The sequence below is a fragment of the Molothrus aeneus genome, chromosome 5, assembly GCF_037042795.1.
Source record: "Molothrus aeneus isolate 106 chromosome 5, BPBGC_Maene_1.0, whole genome shotgun sequence".
Classification (NCBI taxonomy): Eukaryota; Metazoa; Chordata; class Aves; order Passeriformes; family Icteridae; genus Molothrus; species Molothrus aeneus.
In genome coordinates this window covers 16,770,981-16,796,922 of record NC_089650.1, presented here as the reverse complement: position 1 = coordinate 16,796,922, position 25,942 = coordinate 16,770,981, and the positions used below count along the sequence as shown (strand labels likewise).

The window sequence follows — 25,942 nt, the reverse complement described above, 5'->3', positions numbered from 1 at the left end:
TGTAGTTGTCATGTCTCTCGGACTGAAGAAGTAACAATTAAATTATAACTTTATACTCACTGCTTGCACCATTTCACAATGGCAGCTAAGTTGAGAGACTGCCTTTACTCTTAACTTCTACATTGAGGTATGCAGCTCTACAGCCTATTTTACTCACCCTTCTTTTGTCTTCATCTGCAGGGTCAAACCTGAAAGTGGCCCGATTCTGTAAGCAAAGACAAGAGTTTGTGTTTGTTACATGCACAGCAGCTGCAGAGGATGTAATACCAGCAAAACTATTCAAAACTCCAGGGCTCTGGTTAAACCAAGCCTCAGATAATGAGGCTACAACCATGCCCTCCTCTTCCCATCCTCCCCAACAGCAAAAGCTTCAGTAAGTGCCTCCAATGAAGAGTTTCACAATTACAACTGGTGCAGAGCAAGCTTTTATCTGTGGGATGTGAGTCAACTACCTCACACATGGCACTTAACAGGGTGAAAAATGAGAGAGACTGCCTTGTGTTTTACACATACCTCATTACCCAGATTCTTCCCCAAACAGATCTTGCTTGCAAGCTTTTGACTGCTCTGACTGTTCCAAAGCAGAACCACCATGGCATCATCTTGCCCAGAAAACAAGTACTACAAATCAAATAAGCCTTGCTACAAAAACTACGAGTTTCTGTGTTCTGGCAGCTTCCAAAACACCTTACCAAGGTATTTGTTTCTCTGGTACAGTTAAACAAAAGATAGACATGGTCTAACTACAAGTCCTTATTTTTTATTAAACACTTCAAATAGCAGTCGGGCCTAGTTCCATGTTTGCACCCTGAAGAATGCTATTAGCGAAATATTACTCATCAGACAAAGAAAACAGCACTAATACCAGACATTTCTCTTAACATTTTAAAACTTCCAATATAAATGATCAAGCATGATTAACAGCTTCCAAAAAATTAAAATATCAATTTCTACATCTAACATGCAACTTGCTACATCATGCAAGCGACTGAAAACAAAAGTGACTTTCCATAGCACATTCATGGGCCTTCTTACCTTTCATGACCCAAGCTTACAATTACACAGAAAGGTTACCAACATCAATTAGAGCCTTGAGGATGTTAGGAAAATCATTCCCCTCCTCTCTCAATAATAGGCAAATAATCCCCTTCGTCTCTCTTACAGAGCTCCCAACTAGACAACAGGAGTTCAGCAACATGCCAATCAAAGACAGGTGAGCGTTGAATGATGAGCAATTAACCAAGAGAATGCAACCTTTATGTTTGCACATGAACATTTTAGCAAGTTTACAAAAGCAATGTAGTGAGAACAAGCCTAAGCAGTAGAGCAACAGAGATTTGGAATAATCACTGCAAATAGGACTGCACAGAGAAGCACCAACAGACATATTAATTTCTCTCATTATGGTTATTCTATAGGCACTTGCACTTTGGAACTACACTTGATCCATCCTTTCTTTTCAATTAAAGTATATTTCATTCGTTATTTGGAAAAAAAAAACCAGGGAAACCTAAAGCTCTGGAACCTGGAGTACTCTGCCCAGTCTTTGCTGGCCCATAGACAAAGTGTCAGTAACAAAGTGTACAAAAAAAAGAGATAGAGGAAATACGATTAAAAAGTTTGAACAAGAAATGCAGTAAAGGCAATGTCATACTGAGACAGCATTAAAGTTTCTCACCCACTCCAAAAGAAGTATTTAGCTACACACTTAACTCCAAGACTTCATGCAAATACTTGAAATGTCAGAACACAAGGTGCATGAGCTCTCAACTCTGTCCTTGACGATTCAACTCAAGCCTAAATAATTCACCTGGGAAAGCTGCTGAGAAGGCATAAAATCCAGTACAGCAAAATTAAGAAATTATGCTTGTGCATCCTTTCTGACAGAACACATTTAACATGGGGTCACTTTGAGGAGTAAGGACAGAAACAAAAGGTTCTTTCCAATCAGAATCCTTCCTCTGTACCTCAGAAGTCAGTAAGTTAAAACAGATGTTCCATGAACTCCTGATCTACCAATCCTTCAGACAGAGTGCCCTCCAGCTGCATCAATCTCTACCTTTGAATTTCACCCAATGGCAGCCTATGTCAAGAGTCAAGGTTCTTCTACAAGCCCAAGTTTGAGTGAAGAAATTAGTTACTGACATTGTTTGTGGAGAGCTTTGTGGACAGTTGGCTAGCTGAGAAAGGTCACGGCGACATAATACCGTTGGTTAAGTTAGAAGGAGAGAAGTCTAGGATTCAGCAGTCAGTGTCCAACCATTGACAAGGACATTGTGCCCTTGGTGCAACAACAGGATAGAGGAGAGGATCTTTTGCCAAAAATATGAGGATAGTTTCAGCAGAATAACCACAAGAATGTAGAAGTAGTAACAAAATAACTATAGGAATATAGAAGTAGGCGTGGTTGACCGATAAGTAATTAACCAATAATGAGCTCAGCTTTGCAATATGTATTAGCTTCATTAACACCAATATAAATATGTGTGAACTATCAATAAACTTCGAGACTTGCTGATCACTCATATTGAGTGCCGCATTTATTCTGCCGATTGGACAACTGTTAGGTGTAAAATATGTTGCACTTAAGATAGGAAATTCCAAGACACCTCTTAGAGGATGAATACCCACATCACATCCATGTTCATTTGGCTTCTCCCCTAACCAGAAAGCGATTTAATGAAACTTTAACTAAAGATCTGAATGTTCGTTCCTGAAACAGATTCCTAAATTTCAGTCAATAATTAGTTCAACATGACTGCATTTAAATTACAGCCAAAGCCAAACCCTGAGTCAGCACCAGCTTTAGAGACTTGTGTACCACTCACAGAAGCACATATACAAAGGACAGCCACCTGATGGGTTGAGACATAATACTTCAGAATGGACTGTGCTCCTCTACTACAATCTAAGTGTCAAAATGCCCCTATCAGAAGGAGGGGGGGGTAATAAAAGATTAACCCAACATGTATTTTCACTCTGATTTTCACCTCCTTATATCAACAGGAAACACCTTCACTTCTTGTCTGAACATATCCATATCAGACTACAAAAGCAGTAGACCCTTACTACTTGTTCATACCTGCCAGCATTAAAAGCTCAACCTGCTCTAAGCTGTCTTCCCCTTTCGCTTTGCTTGGCCAGAAACACGGAAAAATGAAGCGGGGTCTGTCAGCCCATTTCACACACATCCCCTGCACACTGACACCGTCGCTGTCCAGGCGATAGAAAGCTCTCTCCATTCCCGGTGACAAAGGGCTGCCCACAAAGGGCAGCACCTCAGGCAAGTGGGCAGGTACCAAGAGACCTCAGTGTTCTTCTATCCGACCCCTGCCTAGCGGTGTACGTAGGTTAAAAGACTTGTGACGCAAATGAACGCTATCGAACAGCTCCTTTTACAGCCGATCACCGATAACCCACACTACCCACTGGGCGTGCAGAACGCAAGACCGAACGTGCCGGGGCCAAGCTTTGTGCTCCCCTGGGAGTCTGCTTTCCTCCAGCCACTGCCACGACTCTCCGCCCCGGCAGCGCCGCGGTGCCCTGCACGGCCTGTGAGCGGGGAGCGCACGGGAGGGGCGGGAAGCTGCGCCGGGCAGGGGCTGTGAGGGGCGGGGGCCATGGCGGTAAAGCGGTGAGCGTTGGGGACCCGCTGCAGAGCCCAGGTCCAGGACGATGTTGGCGGCGCTGCCGATGGCGGGCGGGGCGGGGCGGCGACAGCGCCGGGGGAGCGGCGCAGAGGGGAGGGGGATGGGACCCGTTACCTCCTCGTTGTACCACGCCAGGACGCGCTCCACCGCCTCGGCGCCACCGCCGCCGCGCCCCTCCACGGCCTCCAGCACCGCGCCCAGCTCCGGGCCCGGCTCGGCGCCCCGCTCCATTCCCGACCGTCCCGTCCCGTCCCGTCCCGTCCCGTCCCGTCCCGTCCGGCACCGCCGGCAGCGGCCGCGCCCCGCCCGCGCGCCGCAACCCGCGGCCTCTGACGCTGCCGACGCTCCGCGGAAGCCGCCCGGACTGCCAGGCAGCATCCGCGCGCCATTGGCTGGAGGGGCCGACGGCGCGCACTCCCGACCCCTCCTATTGGCTGCCATCCCGTCGGCCGGCTATTGCGGAGAGAGGACTCCATCTCCCAGGATGCCCAACGGCGCGGCGGCCGGCGGGGTGTGCCGTGCTTTCTTGCCGCGGGGCACGATGGGTGCTGCAGTCCGTGCCCACAGCGCCCAGGGCTCCTGCTGGGAAGAGCGGCGATAGCGCGCTCTCGGGACGCACGGCGGCACAGGGCACTACCCGGCGCTTCCCTCCCTTTTCCTTAGGCTTGGCCGATTGTGTGCTCCCTGCGACCTGCCCTGTGCACACCGTGTCAGTCACAAGGCGAAGGGCTGCCACAGCTAGGCCTGGCTGCTTTTTCTTAAGCTTTTAGGCTTAAGCATCGCGGCCGAAGTCTGTGAGTGTTCCCTGAAGCGAGGCTTCACCACAGCGTCTTGCAGCAAAACCAGTCTCAAGTCTAAGCTACCAGAGCAATGGTGATACACGAAAATTTTGCGTTTTGTTCAGGAGGTGGCAGGAGGGGAAGGTGTATTGGCAGAGCCAGGCAAAGGTGAACGGTGTCTCTATAAAGGTTTTGCAAGACCGCGTGTTTAAGCCACTCTGAGCACATCCACAGCATTTCCAAACTCAAGGTGCCCTGTAATTGAAATTCATTGTCCAGAGAGCAGAAGATGATATATTGAAGTTAACAAAACCCACTCCCCAAGTATCTTCATATGGAGCTGTGGCTGGTCTCTCCTCAAAATCTTTATTCCTTCAGTTTAGGAATCCGTGAGAAAGAGAAACCTTTAATCTCACAAATGACTGGTTCCATAGCAGAAAACACCAGGGAGGTTGCATCTGCAGATGGACAGAGCCCAGAGGTTGTCAGATGTGACGGTGCCTGTCTGCAGTGTTTAAGATGCAGACCCAAACCAGAACCTGAATTTCCTCCTTAGGGGTTTCTTGCCACAAGAACTGAAATATAAATCCAGAACAGCACAGTCACCGGACTGCAAGGAATAACAAAATCCAGTCATCCAGTGTGCAGCCATTAATTCTGAGTCTGATCCACCTGTAAACTAACAGAGCTTTGGAGAGAAACCCAATGAAAAGAGTCTTTTGCTTGTTAGACTTACAACTCTATAAAAAAGTATAAGCCTGCTTAGATTTACTTCACAGCACAGCAAAACACTCATTTTACTTGCCTATGGTTATTTTTTTTTAAATTCCAAAACCTGAAAAATAAAGATTAGGAAACTGTTACTGCCCTTCAAAGGCACATTGTTATTCATCATCAACGTGTTTTAGTTTCCACTTTATGTAGTATATGAAGGATTAGGATTTCAATGAAAGAGAAGGACACAATAAATTGCATCCTCTACCAAAGAACTGCCAGACCTTTTCAGATGGGTGCATACCACAAGCCCTTCCCATGTTAGTCAGCTTTATGTAAACCTTCCAAAGCAATGTCTGCCCCTGAATTTCATGGGTTTCAGGGTCAGTCACAACAGAATTGTGGGGCTGGGGAGGTCAGAGGCCATTTTTGTCAAAGGGGAGCGACCTTTGCAGCAAGAGGTAGCCTGACAAAAACAGGATTCATGCTACTGAATGGAGGTCTCACTGCTCTTCCCCCACTGAGTCTTTTTTCTACCTGGTAATGAAAAATCTTGAAGAATTGTAATGGATTTTTATAGGCATTCATACATATATACATTTGTGTGTGTGTGTAGATCTGTTCAAAAATATTAAATGTGTTATGTCAGTTATGCTGTAAGGTATAATATTAGTTCCTCTTCTACTGTATATATTATATATCTATCATTTATTATATGTCTTAGCCCATGAAAAAGATCACATCTTTATAAAAATGTGCATTTGTTAGGAAAAAAGAGAATGTAAGCAAGAAATTTAAAAAAAAGAGAAAAGGAAAAGGGAAAAGGAAAAGAGAAAAAAAATAGAAAAAGGAGGAAAGATAGGAAAGAAAGGAAAGAAAGAAGAAAATAGGAAAAAATAACAGAAGAGAAACTGCAATTGAGACTGAATATTTCAGAATGTGGTGTAAAAGTTTCATCAGCAACATTTGCATAGTCACATATTTACTTCATATGCACATAAATGCATGGCTAGGCAAAAAAACCCAACTTTTAATTTCCATGGTCAAGGAAAATAATTAAATAACAACCCGCAGACTCTGAATCAGGAGGTTTGACAGTTTGTACTGGGATGACTTAAGACATTCTTGCCCCTCACCAGACATTCTACCTAGAGGTTATGGTGCTCTCCCCAGGCTGCTGCTCTCCCCAGGCTGGTGCACAGCCTGTGACCTGAAAGCTGACATGGTTTGTGCTGCTGTTGTGGGGTCTGAGCTGCAGTGGCCCGGGATCAGTCCTGCTTTACTTCGCAGCTCTTCTCATGCAGGAGGTGGCCTCTGTTCCACCATTCTATACACTGCCCCCCATGAATGTCTACTTTAAATTTCAAAGCCCTCATCAGGAAGCAGTTCAATGGTAGCTGGAAGTGTGCACTCCTGAGGCATCAACACAAGTTTTTTAATTCATTTTTAAAAAAAGAAAAAAAAAAGAAATAATATGGAGGCTTTTTTTTGCAAAAGACTTTTCAAGCCCTGTTTGGCTGATGATGTTCTTAGCTCTTTTTTATGAGCAGCTTTGTGGTGCTGCTGTTGGTCAGAATTTCCTCTCCCAAGAGGCCCAGGATGTTGCAGTTCTCCATTCAGAAATGTTTTATTATTTCTGGGTCTCACACTGTGTCCGATATCCCTCCTCCTTCCTGAACAGTCGGCCTGAGCTCTTCGGGGTAGCAAAGCTGACCCCATAAGTGTTGAAGGATATGGAATATTTGTATGCTAAAATAGTCTCATTTTCTCCTCCTTTTCAGTCAATGGGGATTAGGCTTCTTTTGGTTTAAAAATTTACTATAAAAAAGAGCAGAAGTGCTTCTGGCTTCCCTTGAGTGGTGCTTAGGCTTGCCACCATACTGATCCTTCCAAAGATCCAGCCTTGAGTTACTGGTCAGTTCTACCCACAGATATCTCAGCAAGGCATCTGGTCCTTGGAGGGACCTTGGTAGGTCATGATCACCAGTCCATCAGGCAAGTGGAGGTGCATCACGCATTTGCCATGAATTGTACCTGTTCTCAAGTCCATCCTTGAATAAAAGCATGATGATGTCTAACATTTTTTGAAGTTTTGGAGCTTGTAGAAATTTTTGTATTTAAGTAAATTGAACTGGCATCTATTTACTTTCAAGAACTTTATTTGGGTGTGAAAATCCCTCATATACCTTGCACAACTGTACAAATAACACTTATGTCCACTTTAGACATAAACATGGTTATTGTCACACTGGGTGCTATCAAAGATTTTATTTACAAAACAACTACTAAAATGCCTGTTGTCATATTTCCATTTATTTATTTCTTACCCATAGGGTAATAGGTCCACCATAATTGCTTGGTGCATTTTATAATACAGAAGAAAAAAGCTATGTTAATAAAAACTAACAAAAACTCACAAATAGCTACAAATCTGAAGGAAAATGTCTAAGAAAAATTCTCCCCAAAATACAATACATTTTTCCACACATACACAGTACAGAATAACTTCAAAGGCACAGCTTTGAATTTTGCTTTTATAGACGTATAGAGAATTATCATCACGTGAAGGAATTGAGAGAACAGTTTCATACCTGACAATAGATAATTAAGCAAATAATCATGTTTGCATTGCCATTTCCTTTATATAATTGCTTCATATCATCATATTTAACATACGTGGCTCTGAATTCAAAATCTTCCCAGTCCCAAGTCCCTTCTTACCTTGTCATTACTAACCAGAGAAGTTAGATTTTTCCAGATTGTGCAAACTCAACACAAATACATATATAATAAGAACAACAGTCAACTTAAGGCAGTGTATAATTCAATGCTACATGTCTTTTCTTCTCTTTTGTAAAGATCACACTTACTTAGATCAACAGAAAGGTGCATCAATATACAAAGTTAGGTGTAAACTGAAACCTACAGCAACACATGTCCTTTTAAGGAACCAGATAGAGGAATTGATATGAGTAAGTGATGACTTGGCAGAATAGTTTTTAAGGAATGCATTAAGAGCTTAAAAGAACAGATGATGGAGTTTTGCTGAGGGCAAATTTTCTGTCTTTAATTCAAATTATAAATAGGTCCTGTTTCAGTACTTTTTGTTTGTAAGACTCATTAATGTTTGTCAATAAGAGAGGGGGTAAAACTGGCTCACTCAAACTTAGAGAACGCAGGGTTGTCCCAGAATTAAAAAAGGCACTGATCGGCCCAAAAAGTGGTCTAGAACAGCACAAAAGTATTTTTCAGCTACAGGAACATTCGGTCATACTGGTCTGCAATCTGCCCATGTTAAGAACAATATTTATCTGCCCAGGATCTTTTCCATTTTCACCTTCCTTGAAGAACGTCCACAAAAAGACCCACATGGCATGAAGCTTTTGTAACTCTTGTAAGTGTGTGGGCTCAGCTGATACCAGTCATCTTCATTTAGCCCAACCTGTAGTGGCTTCCCCATTGATGTATGCAAAGCCAGGAAAGTGTTGCATGTGCTCGTACTCAGAATTCCTGCGTGTTGTCAAGGGCGCATACATGTCACTGGAATTGCCGTATCTCGTGGAGTGCATGGAGGAGCTTGTGTAGCAGGAGTTGGCAGCTGGGACCTCTGGCCAGCGCGGAGTCACTGGTGTGGGATGCAGCCTGGGAGTACTGCTCATCAAACAGGGCTCCATTCTTGATGTTGGACCATTGAAGGGGTACTAGAATTAAAAAAAAAAAGAAATCAAAGAATCATCTGCCGCATACTTCATTTTAAAATAAGGGCTGGTGGTGTCACAATTCTGTGTTTAGAAAAGCCAAAATCGTATGAATTAATGGCTATCCAACAACAAGGTACCATACTGAATGTGAAATATCAGATAACCATTGTCTGCTGTAAACCAAAGTTTCAGGGAAAGTCTTGCAAAATAGTCACTGATTTTAAATACTGAATTAATTTATTGAAGTGCTAGATATATCTGGAAAACAGAAGAAAAATAAATTGAATTAATTTATCTTTTTTTCTCCCATTTTTACTCAAAAACTTGTTATTTACTAAGAATCAGAAAATAAAATGTCCTAACTCTTCCTCACTTAAATGAGTTTTGAGGGAGAGGAGCAAAAGAATCTTTATTTCTGGGAAAGTGCCTTCCCTTTAAAGTGTTCACAAGACATCCTGACAGTTTCATCAGGAAAGCAGTGTGGTCTGGCCCCAGAACCAGCAGCTAATTGGAGAACTTATGGAAAGAGGCAGGCAGGAGGAGAATCTTTCTAGTTCCCAGCTGTTCACAGTGACACTTGGAAACTAGAAATCAAAGTCTGACAAATGGCTTCCACTAAGGAAGGACAAGATAGGAAGGAAAACAGAACAGCTTTTGCCCTCTATAGCTACAGACTGCAACAGAAAGTAAATTGTGCTTATGAGGGCTTGCTTAGCATGTATTTATCTTATTGTCCGTCCTGCAGGAGTAGATAATCTGTGTGCTGTCTGAGGAACAGCTCTCCCCATTTTGTCCCCGTTATCCATGTGCATCACAGAGATGGTGAGGATCCTTGTTACTCTTGGGCAGCCATATATCTTCAAAGCTTCTACATTTTACATTTTTATACCTTTTCAGCAAAAAGTGTCACATTTAACATTTCCGTATCTTGGGTTGTTTGACGCTGTTGTATTTCTTTAACTAGAAAGCTGTCACCAAAGCAGGACTATCACTTCTGATACTTACAAACCTTGCAAGTGGCATGCCAAAGCTTTCTACTGCTGCAAAACCCCTCATGTTTTGGAGGCTTATGGAGAGATCAGCTGGAGTAGGTGCTCCTAGGAGGGGAGGTAGCAGAGATTCCCAAGGGGTCTAATTACATTACACCACTGTGGATGGGCCCAGGGTTAATCAGTTGCATAAGCAGCTGTTACATAAGCCCAAGGCAATTGCAGCAGTGTCTCCATGAGGACTTTGTGCTGTCTCCCTTCAGAGCACAGCCAGGAAGCCAGGCCAGCCTTGACAAACGTATTTGAACAGTTCACAAGCCTCAGGCAGCTCAGAGCCACACGCTGGCCACTCCTAACTAGAGAGGAGAAAAAGACTTTTTGGCCAACATACTGTAGTTAGCCATTTAGCACATCCCTGCATGTCCCGGGGACACAGGCCAGTAGGCAGATGAGAGGGAAGACATCAAAGGTGTTATCTAGCCTGTACTTCCCATCACCACACAGGCTGAATCTACCTGTGCCATCACAGCTGCTGAAATGGGGCATTTAACTGCAGCACCACCCTGGAACATTGACATTTCAACGCTGTTCTGCTAATCCAGCTCCAGAATAAGCTGTCCTGGCAACACTGACAACAGGTTTCTAAAACATCATCTAAATTTCCAAATTCACTCCACAGGAAGTTTTTTCAGTGGGAAAGTTCAGCAGAGCTTACATACTGAGCAGAAAAAGCCTTATATTCCTTTGAAGGAGAACCAAGTCTTCAGACTTGTTGGCTTTCCAAAAGCTTTCACTGAAGATGAGAACTTCCAATGACCATTAACAATGAAACTCAAGCTTTGAAGCAATATGTGGCCCAAGCTAAAAACTTTCTTCCTTGTCTTCAGTAGTGTTTTACTTGATACCAGTTATGGTGGACTTTGCCTTTATTACCCATTGATCTATACATGAAATCACTGTAGGTTCTTGTACTAAAGAGTGTACTTATAACAGGGTTACCCTAGACTTCTGCCATAATACACCAGTGATTCTCTCTTGTCTTCCTCACAATGAGATAATTGAGCTATTCTGTTGCTAACCATAACAGAAGCCTTTGCCATCCTGTCTCAGTGCAATTTTCCTTTGAGGTTTCGAAACAAAGGTTGTGACTTCTAACAGGGGAATTACGTGCTTTCATATCCCTTACAAATGCCAAGAGAAATCCGTCTTCAGCCAGGATAATTTGCTATTTGAAAATTTGTAGGCTGCAAAAATGTTCACCTATCATCAAGAAGAAGAGAATGAACTCTGGGAATATTGTGGTGGGTCCCCTTGTTGTACACAGCAATATGTGGGGAAGCCACATGATGTCTTTTTGGTTGTTTGGAACCACAAAACTTGTGCCAGTAAGTGAATGAAATCTTGGCTCCCAGAATGAACTTCAGGATGCACCAAAAAAGAAAGATTTTCCTCCTCCAATATGCAGCCCAGAGGCCATGCTTAGGCTTACTGAGAAGGCAGAGGAATGGCTCTGCATGAGGGGACAGGATACAGTGTGCTGCTTTTCCTTTTCATCGAGCGCACCCAATGCAGCTGTGTTTATGAATGTGTCATGAATGTAAAAAGAATAATTGCTTGAAAATAACATGGACTCTAAATATCCAGTATTTTACAATAAATTCTGTTATGACTGAATGCAAGATGGAAAGTTTTGTAATGGTAGGTCAGCTAATCACAAATGACTCAGTGGCTTCTTTTTCCCTATAGTGAAGAGACTATTGAAGGACAATATTTTTAAAGTACTCGTTGGCCCCTGCCTGACTATTAACTCACCCAATGAAGCATCTATTCAGCCTTGTTGGAGTGTCCAAAGCAGAGCCATCTGGGCGGATGCCTGCCCATGCTGCCTGAATCACCTTTCACACTCCACATCCGGTTAATGAAGAGTGCTTAAGCTGAACTCAAAACACTGGGGCCTAGTGATCTTTGCCAGATATAAAAGCGACATTTGTTGGAGGACTCTTGACAGGAAATTACCATTTTCTGGGTTGACTCACACTTGTTACTACTGCTGCCATTAGACCTAGACAAGAAGCCCTTTAAGCCTGTGAGACTTTGAGCAGATTATTGTTAAGGCCTTGCCCAAAAAAGTAAAATTAATTCCATTTATTTTAGTATTATTTTAGAAAATACAACATTAAATATGTCTTCCCATGAAGTGAAGGCTGAGGTTCTACAATGAAAGGATGGAGAATAATCTCTTTATCCTTATTTTCAACTCACCAACCAATTATAAAAGGTTTCAATGTCCAAACAGCAAAATATTTTCCTTATGAATGTGGCTCTGACTTTACTTTGTATTAGCTCCCACTTTGCTGGATGCTGTAAATTAACATTGCATGTTAGCTACTACTTTAGGACTTGCAAGTAGTTCAGAAAGTACTGAATTGTGGAGAGCTGGCTATAAATTAACTTCATAAAAAGATGCTTAAATCTTATAAAATGACATAATTGATACTATTGATTAAAGGCATCTTTATCACCCTAAATTTACCCTTCTCTCCACAAATTGAACCTTATTGAATCTGTTAATTAAGCCGAGTGAAACTTTGAAGTCCATCTAAGGGATTTTGGTACTTTTGGGAGTGGCATTTGGAGCCTTAGGAAAATGCTATTTGTAATTATCTCAAACGAAGACATCTGTTTCCTGTTGCATTCAATGCATAATTACTTCAATTATATGCTAACAGTCTCGAGGCCCTTATGATGGCATACAGTTGGGGAACAATGAACTCTTGCTGCATGGGTGGGATTTGGGCAGTATTTCTGTCTTTCTGTCATTACCAGCTGTTTGATGACAGAGTGGTTATTGGGGAGGGTGTTATTCTTACTGCACTGGTATAGTCATGAGTTTATAATGTGTATAAGCTGGAAGATTAAGAACTTTTCCCCTTTTTTTTTTTTCCCAAAGTAGATGAGCCAGAACAACATGAATGGACACTGAAGCATGGGCTCTGTCTGAGAGAGGATTTCTTTGGCTCCCCCATTGTCACAAAAAAGTTACTACTGTTTTCCAGTACTGCTTCTAGAAAATCCTGCTGCAGAGATATATGAAACAAAGACATGGTTTAGTGGAATTGTGGCATGCAGTATTTTACAGAAAAACTGAGTCGTGCTGCATGCTGCACCCAGGAAAGTTTTATGAGACCATTGCACTCCACAGAGCAGTTCAGGAGAGTCAGAGTAATAACACTGCTTAAATTTCCTTTAACTATAGCCCAAACACTGTGCTCTGGGCCTCTGAGAGGTCCAGACCTGATCTACTGTTGAACAGCAGACTGTACTGCTGCAGCATTTTCCACAGTGATTTGTTCTGCTGCCCACACCATGGAAGTAAATTATGATCTTCATAAATGCAGCTTAAAGACAGCAAAAACAAACAAACAAACAAACAAATAGATTCATTTTTGTCTTTAAGATAGGAGCAGCATGGTACAAAAGGAGAAATGTTGCTGTGCTGCTTCTATGGCTCTCTGTCACCTGAGATTGACTGTTCGGAGATGGCTGTTCCATTTTGGAAGCAGCAAAGGAGAAAAGGTAAAATGAAGCTGTGTTTAGTGTGGCATCAAGGAGGGATTCTCAGATCTAGGTGGTTAATGTGGCAGCTTCTTGGCTGAGCCCTCCTACCTACTCTGAGAGTCAGGTTTGCGCAGAAAGGCTGGAGGGGAGCTCCAGCTCCATCAGGTTCCTTGCTCAGCACAACTGAGAGAACATGACATTCACAGCCCTGCAGTCCTTGGATAACTCCAGTGCACAGAGCACCTGTCACAACAGAAACTAAAGAGATGATAATGCTAAATTCTGCAATAGATGACAGGGAGGAGGTGAGGAAGGAGTGATGCAGATCCAGAATGTCTTGAATGGTGAGAGAAGATAAAGAGGGAATGAATATTCACTATTCCTCATCACTCAAAAAACCCTAGGGCACCCAATGAAATAACAAGAGAATGAGTGTTTCATGCAATGCCTGACAAAGTGCATATGTACAAAAAAGCTCAAAGACAGGGTAATGGAGAGTGGTTTGCTACAAAAACATCATTCCAACTGCTGCTTCCGACTCAGGATATCCCTAGGTTAGCTCTTGCCGAAGGCATCATAGCTATGCTGGTGAAAGGACTACCTTCTACTTACCCTACTTCTAAGACTTTTCCTCCACACACCTGTTTCTGGTCGTTGCTAGAGATAAGACCTGGATAACTGAACCTACAGTGTGATTCACTACAGCTACACATTAGGATACTTACAGTTAAAGATGTGCATCTTTATATGTTACCAGATACGTTAAAATGTGTACTACTGCAGATTCTTCTAATTATTAGTAGGTTTATTCTTCCTACTAAAAGTGTTAGCATTGAAATTTACAAAGAAAGATTACTGCAGCATGGATTAGTTTGTATCTAAGTAAAAGGTAGAACTATGTGAATTGAAATACTTTGGATAGCCTGAAAGAGGATTAAGACCTGTCCAGCCAGGGTGAATGTTGCAGATAAAAACTGTGCTCAGAAGCCAGTCAAGCCTACACTGTGACTTTGTGAAGGTGTTGTAACTCTTTACTAAACTCAACATAGGTTGATGAGACCTCTCAGAGGCTTTAGCAAGAGTTGTTGCATATCTTCAACCCTGGCACCTGGTACCTAAACCACAGAAGCAGAAAAAATAAAGAAGTGATGAAATAAAGTCTCTGTATAGATATGTTGACGTACATACACACACACACACACAAAAAAAAAAATAATCCCCATCTATATGATGGTGGAGTAGCACCAAAATATTGTATGTAATCCTGCACTATTGCTTAGAAAATTAGGTAGTAACAGATCAATCTGTAGATCATTTTTCATTTGTCTGCCAGGCTCTTGGCCAGTAAGCCAAGTCAAGAAATGAGCAATCAGGCCTGGAATTACAAGTAGGGAACTATTCTGAGAATTACTCACAGATGGTGAGGGAAGAAGAAAAAATTGGGATTAAGACCAAGCTTTGAACAGACTGTTCCTGTCATCAAAAAGAGTCTTAGCCATCAGTGGAAATTAGTCAGCCTATACTGCCAGACCCCCACCTGCACTTTTTGAGATCTGTAAAGTAATATTGAATAATAAATATTAAAATAGTAAATAGTAAAATATCTACATCTGTGTGACTTCTTCCCTAGCACAGCCTCACTCTCAAGATTGCAATGACAAAATCAAAATTCTCAAAGTAGCTGATAAAACCTGGAGTGTGTCACTCTCTTCCATAGAAAGAGGTTGGATATGATGTTCTTAAAGACCAAAATAGTTATTAATAGCTTCAGCTTAAACCCCACCACAACTACATGCCACCTGCTTTGGCTCAGATCCTTGTCTGGGACAAGGGCTCTCCCTGAATCCATGTTTGTAGAGAATTTACCACACACACAGATCTTTTTTTTTTTCCCCAAAGGAGTTAATCCCTAGACACTGTCCTAAAGAGCATGGTAGAATAGTTGCTAAAGTTGAGCCAAAGTTCTATATTTGGCCAGAATGTAGATTATAACAAAGAGTTCTTTTGAAAGTTATGGTCAAAGCCTCCTCTTCCCAGCTGATTATACTCCCACAGCTCTGCACATTGCAGCCCCTTTGGTTTCAAGTATAGTGGCAGCTGTTGATATATTCATTGTAAATTTGGCTTCCTGTATTTTGATTTTGCAACATCACGAGTCCTACTGCAACTCCTTTCAACATGTTCCCCTCACAAAGACCAATAGAAAAAGAGCAGTTCCCTAATATCTTATTAAGGACATCTTATGAACTTTTTTTTTTGGTTAAAAGTAGCTAAGAAAGGACTTATTATCAGAGCTAACTTAGCTTTAAAAACACTGTCAGCAAATTTTATATCAAACTGTTAAGAACTTTGAAATAATTTTTCAAAAGTAAGATTCCAGTTTGTAACTCCTCTCAATACAGAACAAGCACATTGATATGGGGTTTTTTTTGGCTGTGTTCTGCTGTGCAATTCCATCTCAGTTTATAAGCAGAATGAGAAAGAACATGCCACATAGAAATTGAAATAATTTTCCTTTAAAGTGTGATCATTAAAGCATAGCTGTTCTTCATATGTGTTCAGGACAGTGTTTCAAAGACTAGCAAGAGAGAAAAAAAATTTCTGACATCTGCACTTGTAGAGACAGCCTACTACAGTGTGAAAGATATTTGCCTGAGTTCAATGTTTGCTACTGCTTGCATACAGCATGTTAACAGGATATGAGTAAACTAAAAATGTGTTGATCTTGATTTGCTTTACTTGTTTCTTGAGATAACAGGGTAAGACCTATATTGACAAATGGAGGAAAACAAACCTGTCCCAGGACGCTTCACTTCAATGTTCATTCACTTTCCTGCTGAAGATAGAGCAGCTGCAAAAACCCTCAGACAAAGCCAGACACCTCATATAGTCTGACAGACCAGGTGCTACACAAATGGATGAGAAGTTGTAGCTTGTCCTTTCCCTAAGCCATTGTTGAGCTGCTCCAAATGAACATCTTGGGTTTGTACAGGTCTCAAAAAGCTTTAAGGAGATCAATACCGTGATTCTTATCTTACAGCTAGGGAAAATGAAGCATAAATAGAGAAATAACTCCTTAAGGTCCTGTGGCAGATTGATTCTGAAGACCAAAATAAGATGCAGCTTTTTTGTGCTCAGTTTCAAAGCACTACCAAATTCATTTGCATCTGGTATGAAACTGTTGCAGTCCAGTGATGATTGTTAAGCATGGCAGTCCCTCATACACTTTTATAAATTTCTGGTAGAGGGTAAGTGGTGCTATGTGAGTGGAAGTGGTATACCCCGATGCCATCACCTTCTGCCTGTGTCTGCCCTTTGCCAGTCTTCCAGCAGAGAGCCCAGAGAGGAGCTGCCTACACTGAGGAAGCACCAACTGCATGAGCCCTCCAACAGTGGCACTACTTTGGAACTCTTGCCAGATCTGATCTTCACACTTCCTCAGTGCTGGCTCCTACTGGCTCAGCTTTGTGAGGTGGAAGAGTTATTGGTATAATTTCTAAACATTTTAGTAGGAGACCACAGGATACAGATTAAACAACCTCTGCAGTGGTGTCCTGAAGTTATTCAAACTATATGCAGAACTCACTGTTTTGGCAAATTCCTAAACATGGGTATCCTCCAAAGCAGAGACCCCACAAGAACTCACTATGGCCTCTGCATCTTCAGCTAAATGAAAACACTTTTATTTCTTCTTAGAGATTTCTTCCTGCTCCCAACTCCTAAGAATCATACAAATAGTTATAATTGTTTTGCTTTAGCTACTCCTTAAAACAGAAACAGATCCAGACTGCTGGATTTTAGAGTTAATACTTTATACCGACAATCTAAAGCTACTTCTGATCTCCACTGAAATGAAAAGATACCTAGGTAATATTAGAAAATAAAAAAAAAAGAGGAGCCATCAATAACTAGACAGCTTATGGATTCAGACAGCTAATATGCTGATAAATTTAAAAATGGAATTATTTTAAATGTTATAACAACCATCATCAAGTAATAAATGGAGATTACCTGTGAAGAGCTTCTGTGGTAAGCTGAGTAGTGAAGTGGTCCAGAAATAGCAGTATCATGTGGTAAGGATGGATACTGACTCTGCATTGCATGGGGATGCTGGTTGCTGTAGCTACCATAGTTGTAACTTCCTGTGTATCTAAAATACATCAAAAGCCACTTTTAGTATGCACAATAATTTATTCGCACTAATCATTCCACAACTTTTATGAAACATACCTTTTATTTTTTAATAGGAGGATGATATTTTAAATCTTTTTCAAAAAGATATTTTCCAGCTCAGATGGGAAGCAGATGCCACTAGTGAAAGTATGTGCCCAGCACAACATCAAATAGAGAGACCCAGCATGTTTCTGTGACTAATTTTAAACTGCAGACTCAGCTCTGCACTTTCTGAGGAGAAAGTGTCTTTCCCTTTTATTGTTATCTAATGCCATGTTCCCAGGAAATTGCTATCCAGGCTGAGGAAGTATGTTAAGCCCTGACTTGAAGAACTACAATGAGTTCAGCCACCTCCATGTACTTCAGTCAGATGTTCGTTTTTGGGAGGGAGAGAAGTGAATTAGTTTGAATCTGAAGCATACAATGTTCAGCTTTAGCACAGCCAACTCCACAAGGGAGTGGGATGTGAGGTTGGAGAACCTGTCTACTTTCTTTGTTGAATCCCAAACTTCTGCCTGGGGGCATCCAGAAGCGAAGGAGGGAGCAGTTTCCTTAGCTACTGAGTCAGTGTTAGCCACCATTGTTTGAACCATTCACTAACAGAAGATGCATGAACACTTTCTGCAATCTCCCCAGTTTTGTGAACATGTGAACATCCAATCTTTGTTGTCTCTCAGAAAAGCTGATTCACCTAGATTAAAATGTTTCCTCAAATCACCATAATCCAACAGCAGAGGCAAGAGATACCTGCAGAAACAACAAATTCTCACATATACACACATAACATAGACACTGTCTTACTGTGGTCTGTTCCAAGTCTTGAATACTCTCAGCTTCGGAACCTCTGTGCTGCTCTATTTCTGCCTCCACCTAACAGTCATATTTCTAGATAAGAAAGATGTTCCCTTTCTCCTTATCCAGGTTTTCCCAGTAAGAACTTAATAGTGACATTCAAGCAGATATCTAAACCCAATCACATCCAAGATGGAATAAGATGCAGGGTTGAAATTAATCTACTGATACCCTTCCAAACAGTTTAGTCTTTCACACTAGGAAAACACTTCCGGCAAAGTTAATGAGTTTGCAACAAGACTGAGGAACACAGTAAAACCTTTTGAACCTCTTACATCATAGCACCACCTGGGCATTTGCTGATATTGCTATATTGTCTATTCCTTCTCCATCAATCAGTTTATGACTTGTGTGTTAGTTATGGACATCTGTGAGTTATACACTGAATCAAATAAGGATGGCTCAGAAGAAATGCTGCTTAATGAAAACAGCACTGAGAGCTTTATCAACTGTCCAAAGCTTTTCCAGAAGAAATAATGTTACATAAATTTATACCTGTAATTGTTTTAATTGAGAGCCTTGAGCAAATTTTGGTGATGGAGAATATTAGAATATTATGGTGATAATGTTTCTGTATGACCAAACTGTGGACATTTTTTAATCTGCAGGTTAACAGCAGTTATTGAATCACTGAGGTTGGAAGGGACCTGTGGAGTCTATCTAGTCTAAGCCCCCTGCTCAAAGCAGGGTCCATGAGAGGAGCCTGCCCAGAATTGTGTCCAGCTGGAGTTTGTACATCAGCAAGGATGAAAACTCCAAAGCTTTTCTGGGCAGCCTGCCCTAGTGTTTGATCACACTAAAACAACTTTTTTGTTTTATGTTTTAAAAGAATTTCTTGTACTTCTATTTGTGCTTGTCCTGTCATTAAATACTGCTGGAAGGCACCTGTCTCTGTCTTCTTTACATCCCCCCAGCAGGTATTTATATGCACTGATAAGACCCTCCCTGAGCCCTCTCTGCCCAATGCTAAATAACCTCAGCTTTCTCAGTCTCTCTTTGTATGACAGATGGTCCAGTCCAACCATCATCATTAAAGTGGCCCTTTTCTGGACTTACTCCATGCCTGTGTCTGTCTGGTACTGAGGAGCACAGAATTGGATCCAGATGTGGTCTCAGCAGTGCTGAGCAAAAGAGAAGAATCACCTCTCCTGACACATGGTACAGTAGGGTTGTTCTCTAGGCACATCTAGCTTTTTCAAACATGGCACAGGCAAACAGGAATCAGAGAAGAAATCTACTTAAGCCTTCTATTTTAGAAAATATCCTCCAGGCCTACTGCAGTTTTGAATAGAATTAAATGAGATTATAAAACTAAGACATAATATAATTATAGAATAGCAACAACAGCCAAAGAATTATGATACTAGCATCTTTGCAATACAGACTAACTACATCAAGAAACAGCTTTCACTGTATTTAAAAAAAAAAACAGCAAAGCAGAATTTCATCCAAATCCCACCAAAAAACACATCAGAAAACCCAAGGCAGTGAGAAGTACCTTACCCATGCTCTTCTCTGTGGGGATAAACAGGTATCCGGTGTGTGACAGATGATGAAGGTACATGTGGGCTCCTCATGCAGGGCAGCTGTTGGGAATTCTCAGCAGGTGACCCAGCAGCTGTTGTCACAGTGTAGGTGAGCGACCATGTGTAGGATTGCATAGCCCCTGCAGACGGAGAGGAGCCAGAGGAACACAGTAAACATGGGCTGTCATCCACAGAGGTGCCATGCCTTGAGACAGTTATAGGAAAACAAGCAAACAGGCAATGATCATAGAAAGTGCACTGACTGAAGTGAACAGACCAGTCGTATCTGAGGCATAAATATCAACACATATAGATCATTTGGAGCATGCAAGGATCCAGAAGAATGAAACACATCTGGAATGGCTCACACTGTAGACTTCCAGTGTGGTGTTGAAATAATTTTGCAGAAAAAACCAAAACCGTGTGACAGGACTTAGAAATGGAAGAACACCAATGCTAAGATTTCTCAGGCATGATGCACCAAACCCTGGGGTCTCTCTCATATTGAGAGAACTGCTGGCCTGCTCAGCTCTGAGGCCTGGACTGAGGCAGGAAGTACAATCAGAACAATGAAGGGTTAGAAAAAAAATAGTGTTATGCAAATAAATATCTTTAATCCTTTTGCAGTGTGTACCTGTTCCACCCAACTAGGTACCAGCCCTTGTAGTGGCAACACTATAAAGATCCCCAAATTATGGCAAGTAGATAGACAGAAATAGCCTAGTCATTTCCTTCCTGCAAATAACATTTCTTTCTTTGTTTTTAGTGGCAGCAGAGGCTGGACTTAATTTGTTTTTGTCATGTAGAGCATTTGTGGGAAGAGCAAAGCAAAGGAGTGGGTTTTCCATTTTCCTTAGAAGGTGCTGAGTTTTTTAATCATCCTGATCCCTTCCAGGCAGGAACTCCAGTTTCATGAGCCAGCTGCTGAGAAACCTTTGTCCTTTGCACACACCCCTTTCACTCAGGAGGCTGACAGATCCATTGTTCCAGTATAACATAGCTCTTGCTGGAGGTCGTGACCATACTGGCTGAGATTACCCTGCAAATGAGGACCAGAACACTGAATTTAACCCAGTAGGAACACTGGTTTGGGGGTCTCTGCGCACTCTTGACTCTTTTACTTCAGCTAAAAGGAATTCCAGGAGGTGACTCAGGTTTTTTTCAGTATGGATTCTAGGACTTCCTGTAGCATGAAAGGGCTTAATTCAGAGGTGGAAGTGATTGTACTCCCCGGTCTGTGTCTACTCCATGGCTTTGGGAAATGAACAGCCTATTTCAAATTTGCATGATTTTCTTCAGGTGTGTGTGATTTTAATTGGAAAAATCAGTCAAATAAATTTTTTTTTGTGGGAAATGCATAATTCTGCAACTGACTTGAAGGCATTCTGAGCTTTGCAAGGTAAGTCCACTTGAAATACTTCAGCAGCGTGTGATTTGGTGCTCTTACAATACAAAACCTTGGATGTGTTATGGCCAAGAGTATTTGTGATAAGTCTGTTGTCACATGCCTGCATTTTCTGCCACTGACTCTCAAACTTTCTGTCTTCATCTCCTCCCAATGCAGGGGACCACCGAGATCCCCAAGACCCCAAGAAGAAAAGCTAGCTCCTGTTGCCATGGGCAAATAAACATTCATGGTTCCTTGATTTGGGAAGATGTTTAAGGAAGCCTGCCTTTACTAAAAAATACAGTTTAGGTACAAGGGATCAGATGTACTTATGCAGTTACCAAAGAGCTTCATTTGAAAACAAAAGAGTTTTGAAAATATCAACAGCTTGTCTACAGAATATCTTAATGAAGCATTTCAATTTCAAAAGGTCAACATATTTTCCCAGTGTTATCTTCCAAAACAAAATTTGCAACTCTCTTTCAAAACAGGCCTAAATGCAAAAGGCAAAAACAAAGAGAAAGGAAAGGGCAACAAAGAGGGTAAAAAACCCCAAATGCTTATTTTTAGGTAACATTATTATTTGGGCTTTTTTTCCTACTTTTTCACTTCACTATAAAACTAAAGTTTTACTTTGACCTGATTTTATTTTTTTCAACAAAAAAATTGGCCATTGATCAAAAAAATCTCATGACCTTCCTATTTCTAATAAGAAGCAGTAATAACAGAGCCAAAAGATCCTTTGTATTTTATCAAATATATTGATTTGACTGGCCTCAGACATTGTGACAATCTCCTTTGCTTTTTTTGAAAAATAGCAGGGATCTTATCATAGTCAGATGAAAATGAGTGAGTCCAGGACAGCAAGTTGTTTCATGTGCTCCCTGTGGGAAGTCAAATTCCTTGGATGAGAGATGTCACTCCAGGTATTCAAATCTAACTGTCAGCCACCTCAGTTCAACTTTAAAATAAATGGTTGGAGAGTAACAAGCTTTGCGCTTGTCCAGATGTCACAGAAACAAATGTAGAAAGTAGGTCTTGCACTGGGAGAGCTCTTTGTTTAATTCTCCTAACCAAGAATTGTGGGAGGTACTAGAGGGTAGTACCTCACACAGCTGCTTGAGGGCATACTCTCTATCTTTTGCAGGTTATGGTTTAGAAACAAAAGTATGTTGGGTTTTACTCTGATTTACAGAATGACAGAAAGCAGAAATATTTTTCTCAGAATGTTCTGGTGAACCTACAGTTGCCTCACCTTTCTTTGCCTTTGTGGAAGGGATGCTATTATTTTCAGTGACCTAACTATGAATACAGGGAGGAAGGATGGAAGATTGCTACAGATTTGCAGACTGTGTGTAAGTACCTATGAGGTTAACCAGGATACTGCCAATGTGTGGTGGGTGGGAAAGGAGGAATGAGTTAAGTGTGAAAGGTTTCCATAGTTAGCTTTCTAATATCTGCCTAGGTCTCAGTCCTTTATGACTAATTTCCTCAGCTGGTTGCAGAACTGAACTCCAAGAAATGAAGTCTCTTTTAGATATGACTGAACCCAACTGAAATGCTTTTTTGAAAGAAGCAAAACCAATAGTGATTGAGCAACAATTTGCTCTGCTTTGTGTTCTGAACATGCAGGGTTTGATTAAAATAGAAAAATTCATTTATTATCACTCTTTTTTCTTTTCTCTTAAAAAAAAAAAGTTATTTTGAGGATACTAACCAAGAGGCCATCTGATCTGTACTGGAGCCAAATATAAATGGAACCGCTATTAGTCCTACAACAGCCCTGTTGTCATTGATGCCATCACGTACACCAGTGCAGAGAAAACCCAGAAGATGCTTCACAATGCTGCATTTTATATCTGCTTTAGGCTGGAGCAAACGACCACCAAGACACAGTGAGACACTCCCAGCACTGTGCATTATGTCTGATGGTCAGCAGTACTGTCAACATCAAATCCAGAGTCAGAACCCCATTCTGTTCCCACACAACAAACAGTACACTTCACATATAAAGTTTTAGAAAAACACCAACCCTTCCATTTGAAGGGAAGAATTGCCTCTTGAAAATGAAACCTTAGAGTTTTGCACTCTGCAGCCATGAGAATTGAATTCTGATTGTTTAGCAAGAGCTGATGTTCTCAAATACTTATATGAGTCCAGGAGCTGAAGCTTTAGGAAAAGAACCAAAAATTTGTTCTACTCATACACACAAATATGAGAGGGCTAGATCTGTGCCAGTATTCCCAGAATTTTAATAAGCTCAGACTTGGAAGAACAGTGACTTTTAATGACCATTGCTGACCTGATGACTTATTTCATGCATAGATTTCTTAAAACTGAACAGCAAACTCCATATTTTACTAAGATATTAGGAACTAACAATTTAGAGCTCATTTTGGGTTGTCTAAAAATGATTGCATTGGCAATCAGGGCTTTAAGAGGGGCTTTAAGAGAGAACAGCATAGTCAGCCATATAGCTATCACTTTTACTACAATATTGTTGCAGTTTCAACAATCATTAATCTGGCCTTTGTAGTTTAGAAAGGATGGAGGCTAATTAGCCTTTTAACTGTCTAGTAACCGAACAAAAGTTTTAAGTAAAATGTTACTGGTGCCATGATAGATGCCACAGAGTGATACACAGGATTTACCTTTCTTTTGCTCAGCATCATGTCGTTGCAACAGTTTAATTTGCTGGTTTTGTACTGAACACTGACTGAAGGCAAAAAGGTTAAAATACAAGTTTAATAGCTAACTTTTATTGCTAATGTCACAAGCAAGAAAGAGTTAATGATGCCCTAAATTGGGGATCTGAGAGCTAATGGTGACCAATGGACCAATCTCAAGATCTGCAAAGCATTTGTAGAATTTTACATTTACCTCATAAAAGACACATAAGAAAATAAATAGTGTGATATTTCCAGAACAGATGTTCCTGTCTCAAAATATTCTATATAATGACACAGATCTGTATGTAAAGTAGTTTGAGTGTGTGTAATACATCCTCAGCACTCCTATTTTAAGGTTTCCTTTAGTTGAGACACAGTTGTTATTTTGTGTTGCTTTATGTGAATAAACACTGCATTCCAAAGTTTAGCAAACTAAAAAGCAAACCAAAATGAGTCCATCTACATGATGAACATGGGAAATAGAGGTATTACTAATTAAGAAAAAACAAATAGCCACATATTCATATTTAATGTTAACCAGAGCATTACTTGCATTTACTAATTTGGCTTGTGCAAGACAAAAATTATTTTCATACTCTCAAAAGTGAGACTGCACCACACCATAAGAGTAAAATGCAATTCAACCAAATGAAAGCCTTTAAAAGCACCTAAAAATGAAAAGCAGAGGGAAAAAAGGACTAAAATAATCAGAAATTGCTTTCTTGCCTAAAAAGTTCTAGTATGGGAACAATTGTGGTCTTTCAATACCTGAAGGGAAAGATGGAAAGGGACTTCTTACAAGGACCTGTAGTGACAGGACAAGGGCAAATGGCTTTTGGTTAACTGTTATATGACAGTCACATGGAGTTATGGTATCTGCAGCCCAAATACAAATCCCTCAGACCTCCATTCCAGTCAATGGCCCTGGAGAACACACAGTTCCCTTCTTTTCAGTCCTTTCTTTTCGCACACAGCATTGCATCATACTAAGTTCTGGTTCTGGCATCACAACCATCCCACAATGCCTACAGGTCAAGTTCCACACAACATCAACGTTTCAGCAAGAGTCAAATAGCTTCACCACCTCCACTGTCACCTGGACTGAAGCCATGTGGTCACCTACCCTGTCTAGGAATCATCTGTCTCTTGTCTAACTGTCCTGAGGGATAATAACTTCCTGTTTCCCTCCTAACTATTGTATTGCCTCCAACAGTGAAAAATCTTAAATTGTGATGCAGGGACAAATATTTTTAAATGTCTTTCCAGCACAACATGCATTGTCCTTCCCTGTGGTGCCTCTGAAAACATGAAAAACGTTTTTCAGAAAGATATATTAGTTCTTTAGCCACTGCCAAATTCTCTATTGTGGTAAATCATCACTTTATGACATTCTTTTAAGAAGATTTTGTAACTTTTCTAGTACATTTAAGCGATAGTTTCCACATTCTGATTGTACATCCTATTCAATGAGGAGCAGCAAAGCTGGAATTTCACTGCCTGAAATGCCTTCTGAAAATCACTCACATTTCTGCCTGTCTTTCCATGAATTAAGAGAACACTGTCTTTTGATTGTACAGACAGACTGTCCTACCCACATCCAAAAGGTAATGACTTTTGCTCTAGAGTACAGAGGATGTTAGCCATTTATGCAGCCCAAACAAGGAGCTAGTTTTATGCTTATTGTCAATCCTACCCACAAGTTTAAGCTGTCCCTTAAGTGCAGATTTTTTTAATTTTTGGGCCCACTAGAATACAACCACCTTATCAGCTGCTGTAATAGCATGTAACACTGAAAACAGGCTTCAAACATGTAATTCCTAATCTCTAGCATCGATTGATGAAAGTTGTCAGCAATGTGTAAAAGATCCCTGAGAGAAATGTGCACAGCTATTTAAACATATTTGGATGTTAAATATGTTGAAAGATACCCATCTGTCACTTTAC

At 41.1% G+C, this 25,942-nt stretch overlaps 2 protein-coding genes across 5 annotated transcripts in view; both read right to left on the bottom strand.

Annotated features, from left to right (window-relative positions):
* RIC8B (RIC8 guanine nucleotide exchange factor B) overlaps window positions 1-3,880 on the bottom strand; it is a 33,001-nt gene extending 29,121 nt beyond the window's left edge. The window contains exons 1-2 of one of the 3 annotated variants that reach the window (XM_066549921.1): window positions 3,765-3,880; window positions 158-205 (exon numbers count right to left, since the gene is read on the bottom strand). Coding sequence is in view for 2 of the 3 variants with exons in the window: in XM_066549919.1 (XP_066406016.1) it covers window positions 158-334 (177 nt within the window). In the remaining variant the exon portion in view is untranslated. Of the gene's footprint in view, window positions 1-157; window positions 618-3,764 lie in introns of those variants that run through there. The other 2 variants (XM_066549920.1, XM_066549919.1) reach the window with 2 other exon arrangements.
* Window positions 3,881-7,284: 3,404 nt separating this feature from the next.
* RFX4 (regulatory factor X4) overlaps window positions 7,285-25,942 on the bottom strand; it is an 88,021-nt gene continuing 69,363 nt past the window's right edge. For both annotated transcript variants that reach the window (XM_066550372.1, XM_066550371.1), the window contains exons 16-18: window positions 19,920-20,082; window positions 17,403-17,541; window positions 7,285-8,844 (exon numbers count right to left, since the gene is read on the bottom strand). In XM_066550372.1, the coding sequence (XP_066406469.1) occupies window positions 8,572-8,844; window positions 17,403-17,541; window positions 19,920-20,082 (575 nt within the window). In that variant the 3' untranslated portion in view covers window positions 7,285-8,571. The remainder of the gene's footprint in view (window positions 8,845-17,402; window positions 17,542-19,919; window positions 20,083-25,942) is intronic.